Source organism: Cyprinodon tularosa, unplaced genomic scaffold (assembly GCF_016077235.1).
Source record: "Cyprinodon tularosa strain WSP-4 unplaced genomic scaffold, ASM1607723v1 ctg761, whole genome shotgun sequence".
NCBI lineage: Eukaryota > Metazoa > Chordata > Actinopteri > Cyprinodontiformes > Cyprinodontidae > Cyprinodon > Cyprinodon tularosa.
Genome location: NW_024039520.1, coordinates 281625 through 293050, shown reverse-complemented (window position 1 = coordinate 293050; position 11426 = coordinate 281625). Strand labels below are relative to the sequence as shown.

Genomic DNA, 11426 nt, shown 5'->3' with positions numbered 1-11426 from the left:
GGAGCAACATAATAATCAAGCGACTAAAAGCGCACAGTGACACCTGGATAAACTACATGGATAGAACTATATAAATTAGATCAATATCAAGGAATCTTTTTTTATTAAAAAAAGCCAAATCATAGCAAATAGTCTAAATATAAATAATTCTTTTTTTAAAGTATTTTTAAAGATTATAGAGTTGATGATATTCTATAAAAGTACGTTAAGGTTCATTTAAGTTTGTCCATATGGTTTGATTTTTCGTTCTGTGGTTAAATGTTTTACCCGCTTTTATCAAACACTTAATAAACGTATTTTATTTCGTTTAAATCAGCATTTTAACTGCATGTTTCGTTTGAAATTAGAGCCTTTGTCTAAATAAAAATGACTGAAATAAGACGTTTATTCGCCACAGTCGCCACTGCTGCATTTTTATAAGCTTTATATATTGAACTCAGCGGTTTGTTTCTGCGTTTTTTGTTTTATATTTCCGAATAAATTCAAATCAAACGACGGAGGGAGATGATGGAAGCTGTGAGCAGCAACCTGCAGCGTTTCAACCCTGAACAGACTCATTTTCATATTTCAGCATGATGATTGTTGGGGAAGCTGATAGCTCCAGGTTGGATTTTTTTTAAATAATAAATAATATTTTGTATTATTTGCAGATTTCCTGCTGCAGCGGAGTGCTTGGTTGCGCAGCGCACCGATTGTTTGTTGCAGACCTGAGTAAAATGTGGAGAAGGAGCAGACACTCTTGCAGACAATAAACAAAGAGCTCCTCTCCTCGCCATGTGCGCTGCAGCTGCTGCATCGCTCACTGCTGCAGGAAGCAGGCATGGCCGCCAGGGGGCAGAGCGAGCCCTCAATCCGCAGTAGAACTCCCTCTTTCAAGCAGCCTTTCTATTGTTTTTTATTCCTTTACATTTTTAATACTCTTCAGACTGTTTCTACCAATACTGATAAAACCCACATTTTTAATTGTTTTTTTTTTTAAAGACCAGTGCAAAAGATTAATAAGCTTAAATTCACCAATCTTGCTGCTCTGTCTGAATCTGACCCTTTGACCTTTCAAACTATGGACATTTGAGTGAACTGTTTTCATTTAATATTTGATAATATTTTCAGCTGTATTTCATCCTTCAATTAGGAACTTCAAACTCTAACATTATGCTATCTCTGCTTTTTCTCATAGTAGCTTTGCTTCGTCTGTTACTGTTTGGCTGTGACACCACTATGGAGAGAAACATCAGCTGTGCTGCTGCCATCAACACCTTTGTTTATATCTGTTGGAGATCGGCCTGTTTTTCCAGTGTAGTTCTGTTTCTCTGACTGTGACTGGCTGGATGTGCTCTCTTCACCCTCTGTCGTGGGAGCTGGCTCAGAGCTCGTCTGCCTGGCTCTGTGTTTCCTGGACGGGGCCACCTTTTACAGTTGCTTTTTGTATCTCTGCTTCTGTCTCCTTGTACTCCAGTCGGCCTCTGCAGATGGCCGCTCACACTGAGCCTGGTTCTTCTGGAGTTTTCTTCCTGTTAAAAGGGAGTTTTTCCTCTCCACTGTCGCCACAAGCATGCTTAGTTTGAGGGATTGCATTCGAGTCAATGGATCGATGCAATCAACTGGTTTTCCTTAGATAGAAAACTTTGATTTTATGGAAACTTGACTGTATGATCTGGTGAACTGTAAAGTGCCTTGAGATGACATGTGTTGTGGATTGGCGCTATAGAAATAAACTGAATTGAATTGAACTTAACACAAACCCTTTAAAATCAAAGTTTTAATGAGATCAAAATGTTTCATCTTCAACATGTTTCACGTCGGTCTGGTAGCTCTCTAGCTGCTGCATCAGGACCTCTGAGTAGCCTGGTGAGTAGTACCTGCAAAAATACACACATTATAAACTATTGCTGTGTGTTTCAATTAACCTGACTCAGCTGATGTTGGGTTTCAGCTGAACCTGGTTTTGCAATTTAAAAAAAACACACTATTTATCAGGTTATCAGAGCTGCACCTGACTATCTCCTCGGGGAAGCAGCGCTTGATGGTGTCGATGTACTCCTTGAGGGTGGATCCTGGCTCAGCGTCGATCTCTTGGATTTTCTTCAGTCCTCCGCTGGTCACGAACAGACGGCGGGCCTTGCTGTCATGAGGGAGCACCTGTTGAGAATCCAACGATTGACCAGTCCATCGGAATCACTCCAACCCCTTAATAAAACAGATTTTTTTTAGGCCAGTCTTTGATTTCTTCCTCACCTTGCTAAACTGGCAGACGACATGTTCGAGGATGTTGCTGGGAGCTTCATAGAGAAGTGGTTCCAGAGCTGGGATGTAGGTGCACTTCAGCAGGATTTTCTTCAGGGTTTTCTCACTCTGAAATAATATTTTCACTTTAATTTTGCTGAAACGTCAAGAGTGCATATGTTTCCTCTTATTTGGTGAAGAGAACTAATTATTTTACGCCTTACTTTGGCCTTCAGATCCTCTGAGCTGCCTGCATCCATGTAGAGCTCCAGCAGTTTGGGCAGCAGGTTAGCTGTGGCCACCGCCTTGGCATGCTCAGTGGTGTGCTGACCTATCTGACCTACTGACCACACTGTGGCCGCCTTCATGTGCTGCTCAGACTCCTCTGAGAGGCAAAGGGCCAGCTGGGGAACCCCCTGGAGAACAGGCACACACAGCAGCACGTTTTCAGTCAACTATGACCTACGTTAGAATTATTCTCTTCCTTTTGTTGGTTTTACACAGCAAAACTTGTGCTCTAACCTTACACTGGATGACAGCCATGGCAAGGCTTTCACTGTGAGCAGCTATAAATCCTAGCGTCATGATCCCCGGGAGACGGGTCTGTCCATGGCTCTCTCCAAGAAAGTCAACCACTTTCGACAGCCCACCATAGCTCACGATTAGCTGAGAGAGCTGCAGGAACGCAAACATGGACGCCTTCACTCAGTGCATCCACCTTTTCAGTGACTAGAGAGCCTGTGCATGCAGTACCTCTGGCGAATGTCTGACTACCTCCCTGGTCAGGGTTGCCGCATTCTTCCTGACATACTCGTCTGGATCTTTGAGGGAGATCAAGGCTGCAGGGAAAACCTCAGCCTCGATCACCAGCTGTGCCATACTGGCCGAGTGCTTGCTAATCTGACTGAGCGCAGAGAAAACCTGCCTCTAGATGGAGAAAGAAAAAAAAATGTAATTATTGAAAGGAAAAAAAATATATTCAAGTTGAAAAAATTGCCTACAACCAAATTTTGTTTAGATTTCTAACCATTTTTAACTTCTAAATGTGTCACTTAGCTGTTAGAATTAAAAAAGTAGACTACATTTAATTTACTGATAGAAAAAAATGAAATTAATTGTAGACATTATGATTATAGTTTGGATCTCATCTCTTCAGAGTGTCTTTATTCATTGCTGGTATATTTCAATTATAATCCAACCATACATCAGTTTCACAGAAATCAGTATTTATATTATTGCATGTCTCCAGTTGTTTTTCTTTGCACTGATAAAAATGCTGATTTAAGTCTTGTTACTGAGATAAGTTGAGTTTCTTTTTTTATTATTTCCATTTGGTCTGTTTGAGTCTGATCAGCCAACAGCCTCACCTTCAGCTTGGCGTCCTGGCTGAGGATCATCTTTGCCAAGTGTGTGATGGCACCGCTGTCCACCACCGTCTGGGCCAGCTCTGGTGTGTGTTTGCAGATGTCACTGAGGGTGGAGGCTGTGATTCGTTTTAGGGCCATCTCGGGCTCCAAGAGACAAATATTCAGCAGGGGGGCCGCTCCTGCTTCCACAACTGACTGGGACAGAGCTGGGCGGTGGCATGCAGAGGCAGTGGACATAAAGATATAAAGACAGTGCATTGCTAAACCTGCTTTCTGTTCAGAACTCCCTAAAAACAATGAAAATGTTGACAAAATCTACTTTATCCCAAATTTCTCCCTCCTCCTTCCCCAAAACAAAGGATATGTAAATGAGAGCAGCCCTCTCATCCCTACATGCATTGTGCCTTGCGATGCTGCCCAGAGCCCAGGCGGCGGCCTCCTTCACCCCGGGGTCAAACTCCTCCAGACAGAGAACCAGAGCGTCCACCCCCCCGCACGCCACCACAGCCTCAGACAGCTCAGGAGAGTGTTTAGCCACGACACGCAGCAGGAACACTGCTGCTCTCTTATAAAGCCTCTGAAATACAGACAAATAAACACATCAGTGAAGAAAATAGTGATCATATGAGTGATTAAGAGTTGCTATATCATAATTATTAGAAATAAATTATTTTTAAAAATGTATAATGTTTGGATTCTTCCTTAATGGTATTCCTTTAACTAATTAGTTAACTGGCTATGAGAACGAAAGAAAGAAAGAAAGAAAGAAAGAAAGAAAGAAAGAAAGAAAGAAAGAAAGAAAGAAAGAAAGAAAGAAAGAAAGAAAGAAAGAAAGAAAGAAAGAAAGAAAGAAAGAAAGAAAGAAAGAAAGAAAGAAAGAAAGAAAGAAAGAAAGAAAGAAAGAAAGAAAGAAAGAAAGAAAGAAAGAAAGAAAGAAAGAAAAAGGTGGGTTAAGATGTTTCAGGATATTTAGATATATATTCTTTAGGGAAAGTGGACACCCTATTTAGAAAGAATGAAAAAATATTAAAATGCTACAATGGAAACATAGAATAATAAAGGATATTTTGTGGTTTAACGGGAGTTTAGATCTAATGATGTAAGGCTCCATATTATTCTTTTAGCTGATGTGTTAAAGGATTCCTACTCGGTGACAGAAAAAAGCCATTCATTTTAAGATCAAATTTTCCTCAACAAAACCCAAAGAAGAATTAAAAACATGTCATGACATTTACAACTGAAGTCAGCAGTAAATGTTAACAAGTTAACTAATAGATATGTGATAGAACATGTAGTCATTTTTAAATCTTAGTTTAGATTTAGGATTTTTGCTATAGCAGAGCAAAAACATTTTAGAAGAGTTTTTTTTTTTTTTTCACTGCTGTAGAGTTTGTATTTGAGCATCTTGCTTTAACTGTACACCATCTCCTAATCAAATGATCATTTCAGTACATTGTTTTATTTTCTATGTATGGAAATCTTATTTGGACTAAACTATATCTGAAACAATGAGATTAGAATAAACTGAGCTAAAGATTTCAATGAAATCTGTCGCTTTTAGATCACATTCCTTGACAATTGATCCTGTAAATAAAAAATAAAAAAAATCAAGCTGAATAGAAGTGAACACATGGTTTTATGTAAATGAAAAAAAGAGGCTAAAAATTTTTTTTTTTTTTTGTACCTTGGGGGTTTTAACTCAAGGTTAAACACTGAATGCTTTGTTTTACGGCTTTTATTACAAGGGGAACAAAAGTAATCTCCCTGAGTAATAAAGTCGATCTCTGAGGTTCGGAAGCAGCCAGCAGACTGCCATAAAAAAGGTCCAACATGATTCATTTCTGAGGTTCTGACCGTTTAACACTACAGCTACTGATTGTCATGATCTAGAATTTATTTTACCGTCTTCCAAAGCTGATTTTTAGAGAAAAAACTATGCCTAGCTGACTAAATAATGAATCCAGGAGAGAAGATGCTAACGTTCTGAGAGGCCAGAGGTTTGACCAGCTGAGGCAGGATGTCCTCTTTCACCACAGCTTCAGCCAGCCTGTCACTGTTCTCTGCCAGACGACCCAGGGTCAGAACTGCCTGGTGCTGGATGCTGGGGACTGGGTCTGACATCAGGGAACGGAGCATGGGGATCACTCCTGGGGGATAAAAATAAAACCTATTAAGCATCAACCATAACAGAAAAATCTATTTAATCACAGTAGTTGGGGGAGTGGGGGGCTCGCAGTTAGGGCATTGTGCTTGGATCCCAGAGGTTCTGAGTTCAAGCCCCACTCCCACAGGCTGCCACTTTGGGTCTCTGAGCAAGACCCTTAACCCCCACACTGCTCCCTGAGCGCCGCAGAAGGGCAGCCCACTGCTCCCCAAGGGGATAAATGCAGAGAGTTAATTTTGTTGCTCTGTACTTGTGACACTGTCCAACGGTTGTGCTATAAAATAATATAAATATTAGTAGTATTTATAAGACCTTAAAGAAACAACTTTCAATGCTGGAACAAGTTTGTCTACAGCTTAAATTTAGGTGTGCAACCCTACAGAGCCTAACTTTACAAAACGTATGAGGAAGACTTTAGGCCATGATGTCGGGGATATTTATAAATGTATCATTACTGCAAAAAACATTTCATGCCTTTAAAAAAAATGTAATTAAATATCTTTTTTCTGCTTTGTAATTTGACTAATTTGGATTGTTTAATTGACTTTATTGATCTCACAGTGGAGAAATTTACTCGTTACATCAACTCAAATAGTTAAAGGAGAGGAGGAATGTGCCAAAGGAAAAAAAGGTGCATGGGATATATGCAGTATACACATATTATATTTATATTACATATTTCTCTTATTTCATATATTAATTTCTCCTATTTACTGACTATAACAGTTTTCACTCAGTCTCTTTCGCAAACAAGGCCACACCATTCTCTGCAGGATGGTGTTTGCAGACCAGACATAGCTTCTTCCAATAACAAACCAGATTCTTTCTCAAGGTTTATTTATAACATGTTACTGTTAACCAAAGTGTCTGTAATTTTTTTTGACTCTGACTACTTTCCCATTGTTGTAAGTAATGGGGAATGAACACTGCTCATGCAGAACAGGGCAGAATGCTGTGCCATAAGGGCTGTATGATGAACTGAATAAATGTGCCCACTGAGTGAAATCCATCGATCTCTGTTTATTTAACTAGGGAGAATAGTTGAATACTTTTTTCCCACTACAATATTTATAATTATATATGTAGTTAATGCACTGGGATTAACAAAATTGCCTTAACAATTAATGTATGATTTTATCTGTAGGATAAATGCTGCTGGCAATGATATTATCTTGTCACTTACTGACACCACACATAATGCAATCCAATAACAGTCTTAGCTGTGGAGACAGTTAGCCTCATGAGACCATCCTGATCTCGCGAGCTTTCAAGGTTTCACTCGCAAATCAGTCTGGAGCACACACGGCTAACCCCACTGAAATATTAAGTGTGCACCCTCAATACGCCAGCAGGTAACCAGGAACAGCTTGTGTGTTTTAAGTTCATGGAGCTACTGGTCTCAGCGCGAGTGTATTGGTCCTCACAAACACAGTATAACAGGAATGTGTGTGTGGCGCGCAAAGTTAGAGAGGTTGTTTTAAGCGACGAGTTGGATTCGTCAGAGCCACAATAACCATGACATGAAATGTTCATATCCTACAACAGGGATGTTCTTCTGGCAAACGGGTAGATAAATAAGGATCTCACCGAATTTGCTGGAAGCTGCATCTCGCTCGTTACATTCGCCATCGTCCCTCTCATTGTCTGTACCTGCGCTTGGGTTCAGAAGCCTGTAAAAGTGCAGTATTTTCAGCGCCCCAAGACCATAAAGTTCCGAGACGCTGATTGGCCATTAAATTCACCTAGCAAAAGTACATGATTGACAGATTCTCTGCAAATGTGGGGCTGTCTGATAGGCGCCCCCAGAACAGAGACGGTAGGAGTCTGTCTGTGGAAATCCACAAATTAATGACAGTAGGTAGGGAAATGTAGTTTATATAATTTGTTTTGCTTATAGGTACACAGTCTAGAGAGTAAAACTGACATTTATGATTTAATTTCTAAAAATATATTTTACGTTTCTCTCTTCTTATCAGGGAGGGCGGTGCCCCAGCGCCCCCTATGGGCCGGCCGCCACTGGTCTGGAGACTCTCCGTTAAAGAAAATTTGGAGCCGTTCACCAAACGAACGTCCAATCAGCGTTGACTTTGAGGCGGGTTGAGGTGTGACGCAACGAGAAGCGCGACAGTTCAGTCTAAAGAACATGGCGGCTTCAGCCGATGAAACTATGCGTTAGCGTGGCTATCGAGCAAGTTTTATTGGAATTACAGAGTATTTCTTCACTGAAAGAAGAGCAAAACACTGCTCTGGAGGCTTTTCTCAGAGGTTTTTGCTTTTCTCCCGACTGGTTTCAGCAAGAGTAGCCTGGCTTGTGGTTGTGTTTTCGTCATCGCTCTGTTAGTACGTCATATGCTTCGTTGATCTGATTGGTTTATTTGGCCCGTCTATCACCAACATAGGCCAATCAGCTAGCCAGTATTTTCGCTCCTTCCCAAAATTACTTCTACGGAAGGTTTCCAGATGGATATGCAGAGCAAATCCATCTGGTGGAATCAGGTTAGGAGACAGTGGCATTCCTGTCTCCTTAAAGCTACTATCTAAGTGATACCTTTTTTGTAATTTTTACTTGTATTATTTTATTTGCATCTTATATATTTATTGAACTGTGAGTCCAGAATAAATCTATCTATCTATCTATCTATCTATCTATCTATCTATCTATCTATCTATCTATCTATCTATCTATCTATCTATCTATCTATCTAATTAGCTTAGAGTTAAATAAAATTGTTTAAAAGATACTCTTTAAATATTTTGGGGGAAAAAATTACTTATTATTGATTTAAGTGTTTCTTGTCTTTTCAATGTGCATACTGTGCACTTAGAAATAGGAATTAAACTCTATCCACACTGCAAAAAATGTAAATCTAAATAAGTCATTTTTGCTCAAATGAACTGCATTTTTTCTTGAATTGAGGAGGTAAGTGAGACACTTTGCCAATGGAACAAGACAATTTACATTTAAAATAAGGAAAAAAACAATTGCTTTGTCTTATTTCAAGTGTATATTATCTAATTATCTTATTTTAGGAGTAAAATGACTTATTCCATTGGCAGATCATCTTATTGACATGCTCAAATTAAGGGTAAATACACTTAATTTAAAACATTTTTTACTTATTTCTAGATGTTTTTTGCAGTGCAGATACAGCAAAAATGTTTGGGTCCATAGCCCCAAAACAACACGTCACACAAATACTTGTTGAAAATTTAGCTTATTTTGGTCTTATTTTGTCCCACTTCAAGTCCAATAAAAGACGTTTCAACGTGGGGAGGAAAAAAAGACAAGACCTTTCAATTTGTTGTTTAGATGTAAATCATGTGATATTTTCAATGTCTTTTCAGGCAGTTTTTGCTTGGTGGGTACAGCCTGCTTGGTTAAAGTGTAGGATGTCCTTATAGGTAAAAGCAGCTGCCTGTTCTGACTGGGAACACCAGGGGGTATTGCTGTAATGTTGTTTCTTACCTGCCTGATGAAGCGCTTCTGTATTGTGGGCTCTGGTTGCCAAATTAGCAACAGTTTGCGCAAACATCAGCCTGGATTTCTGGTACTGCTCAAAAACTGCAGGAAACAAAACAAGTTAACATGAATAAATCTACCATGGCTGAACCCGCGTCACTCTGTGTAGACAAACCTGCCAAGGATCTCACCTTGAACTATTTCTCGATGAGTCATTGTATCAAAAATAACTATAAAAAAGATCCGATTTCAACTATTTTTCAATAAAATGTGTATCCGCTGCAGACAGTTAATAGTAACTGATTTTAATTTCGGTCTTAAAGCCGTTATTCTTAGCCGCAGCTGAGTATAACTGTGCTGTCGTTACTAGTTGCCGTAGCAACACAAATAAGTCCATGCGCCCTGTTCCTGACAAAGATCGTCTATGACAAACATGCTTCACTGCGGACCCTCGCCTCCTCCGGAGATGACTTATTTATTCAGAGTGAGACCTCTTTTATTGCGGGTTTCTCTAAAATGTTTACGTGTCTCTCACTTTCTCCACACCTCTATTATTTGCTAATTTAAAGGAAAATAAAAGTAAATCCATCCAGCTGGTTAAGCTTGAAAAAACCACGGAGTGCATTACTGTGCGTTTCCAAAGATGGAGATCAAAGAAGACACTTGCTGATTATCTTTTTTATGTATATGTAATTGCTTTTGAACGCACTTCTGACTTGCAGGAGCAGGTCGGTGTCTCATAATCATTCACCCTAATCAGAGGTTATTTTAATGTCTGTTAAATGTCGAGAAAAAAAAGGCTAAAAAACAAATAGCCTATATAAACTTATCCCCACTTCATCTGAGCTGATAGCTCTACCTTTAAGTTAATTAAAAATCAAGACAAATGAAAAATCTAGCGTAGAAGAAAATGTAATTTGTATTTTTCTATTAATTTGATTGAACAGAACAGCAGATAAAGGCAACATTTCCAACATTCAGCAAGGTGGTAAGGAGTATTTTATTAAATAAAATAAATTCCATCATTTTATGTAAACCTCAACCTTCCCCAATACTTTTCAAAATGTCTTATTTATTTATCTATTTTTTATGTTAAAAATAAATGCGTTTAGATTTCAGCACTGTATTTCCAATGAAAGAGATCTAAAAAAAACTCTTGTGAGGTGGAGAAAAAGGGTCATATTCAGAACAAAGTTTCAAATTTTTAGATTTAAATATAATCATTCCCGTTTTATTTCCGCTTTATGTGCTTTATAGAAGAACATTAGACTACGCTGTTATGGGGAAAATTTAAGAAAAAAAAAATATTAAGCTAATAAACCCATTAGAAATACTTACATTTCAACACAGATATTTAGAGGAACTAACACTTTGGATAAATTCTACATTGTGTGTTGCTCTAAAAAAAAAAAAACTAGATCTATGCACCATATTTGAGACCTCAAAGTAAAAAAAAAATACAAAAGCAAACAGATCATAGGATAACACAGGGACAATCTAATATAGGCTCGCTTGTTAACCTCGAACATATAATGTTGTTAAAGTGCTTTACTTTAAAACACTCGAAAAGATCTGGTAATACACTTAAAATACGGGAAATCTAAATAAGTCATTTTTTTCTTAAAATTTGTGAATTTTGTCTTGAATTGAGGAGGTAACTGAGACACTTTGCCAATGGAACAAGAAAATTTACATTTAAAATAACAAAAAAATGATTTCATTGTCTCATTGCAAGTGCATGTTATTTAATTATCTCATTTTAAGAGTAAAATGACTCATTCCATTGGCAAAACATATTATTTACAGATTCAAATTAAGGGTAAATACACTTAATTTAAGACATTTCTTTACTTATTTCTAGATCGCTTTTTCAATGTAAATGTCCAGGAAATAAAGAAGGTAATTAGAAAATGTCCCGTGTCGCAGAAAACATGGAGGGCATTTACCCCAAAACGATCGATTATCAATACTACGGAATATTAAGGGTCGCTCTCTGCGCAGCTTTTGTATATAATATAAAACGGAAAAAAATAAATAAATAACTGCATCAATTTATATCAGTCGATTTTTCTACAACTGACTTATTCGTTTTAAGGTAAAGATAATTATAACCTAGGCTATTTATGCACTACTTTTATTTTATTTATTTATTTTATTTTATTTCGGTATGAAGTAATTTATTTGCTTAAAATAAAAATCTAACTATGAACTT

The 11426-nt window shown here is 38.1% G+C and overlaps 1 protein-coding gene across 1 annotated transcript; it reads right to left on the bottom strand.

The window, feature by feature from the left end:
- Nucleotides 1-1744: 1744 nt before the first annotated feature.
- Nucleotides 1745-9582, bottom strand: spag6 (sperm associated antigen 6). The gene is made up of 11 exons (XM_038270491.1): nucleotides 9406-9582; nucleotides 9221-9316; nucleotides 5571-5737; nucleotides 3984-4167; nucleotides 3591-3796; nucleotides 2977-3150; nucleotides 2746-2898; nucleotides 2448-2639; nucleotides 2236-2352; nucleotides 1994-2139; nucleotides 1745-1859 (listed from the first exon to the last, which is right to left on the bottom strand). The coding sequence occupies exons 1-11, from the start codon at nucleotides 9428-9430 to the stop codon at nucleotides 1769-1771; spliced, it is 1551 nt and encodes a 516-aa protein (XP_038126419.1). The 5' UTR covers nucleotides 9431-9582; the 3' UTR covers nucleotides 1745-1768.
- Nucleotides 9583-11426: the final 1844 nt, after the last annotated feature.

Coding starts and splice junctions, on each gene's coding strand:
- spag6 (XM_038270491.1), bottom strand. CDS start 9,430: ATGACTCATCGAGAAATAGTTCAAG. Junction 2,640..2,745: donor TGGCTGTCATCCAGTGTAAG/GTTAGAGCACAA, acceptor CCTGTTCTCCAG/GGGGTTCCCCAGCTGGCCCT. Junction 2,140..2,235: donor TCGTCTGCCAGTTTAGCAAG/GTGAGGAAGAAA, acceptor GATTCTCAACAG/GTGCTCCCTCATGACAGCAA.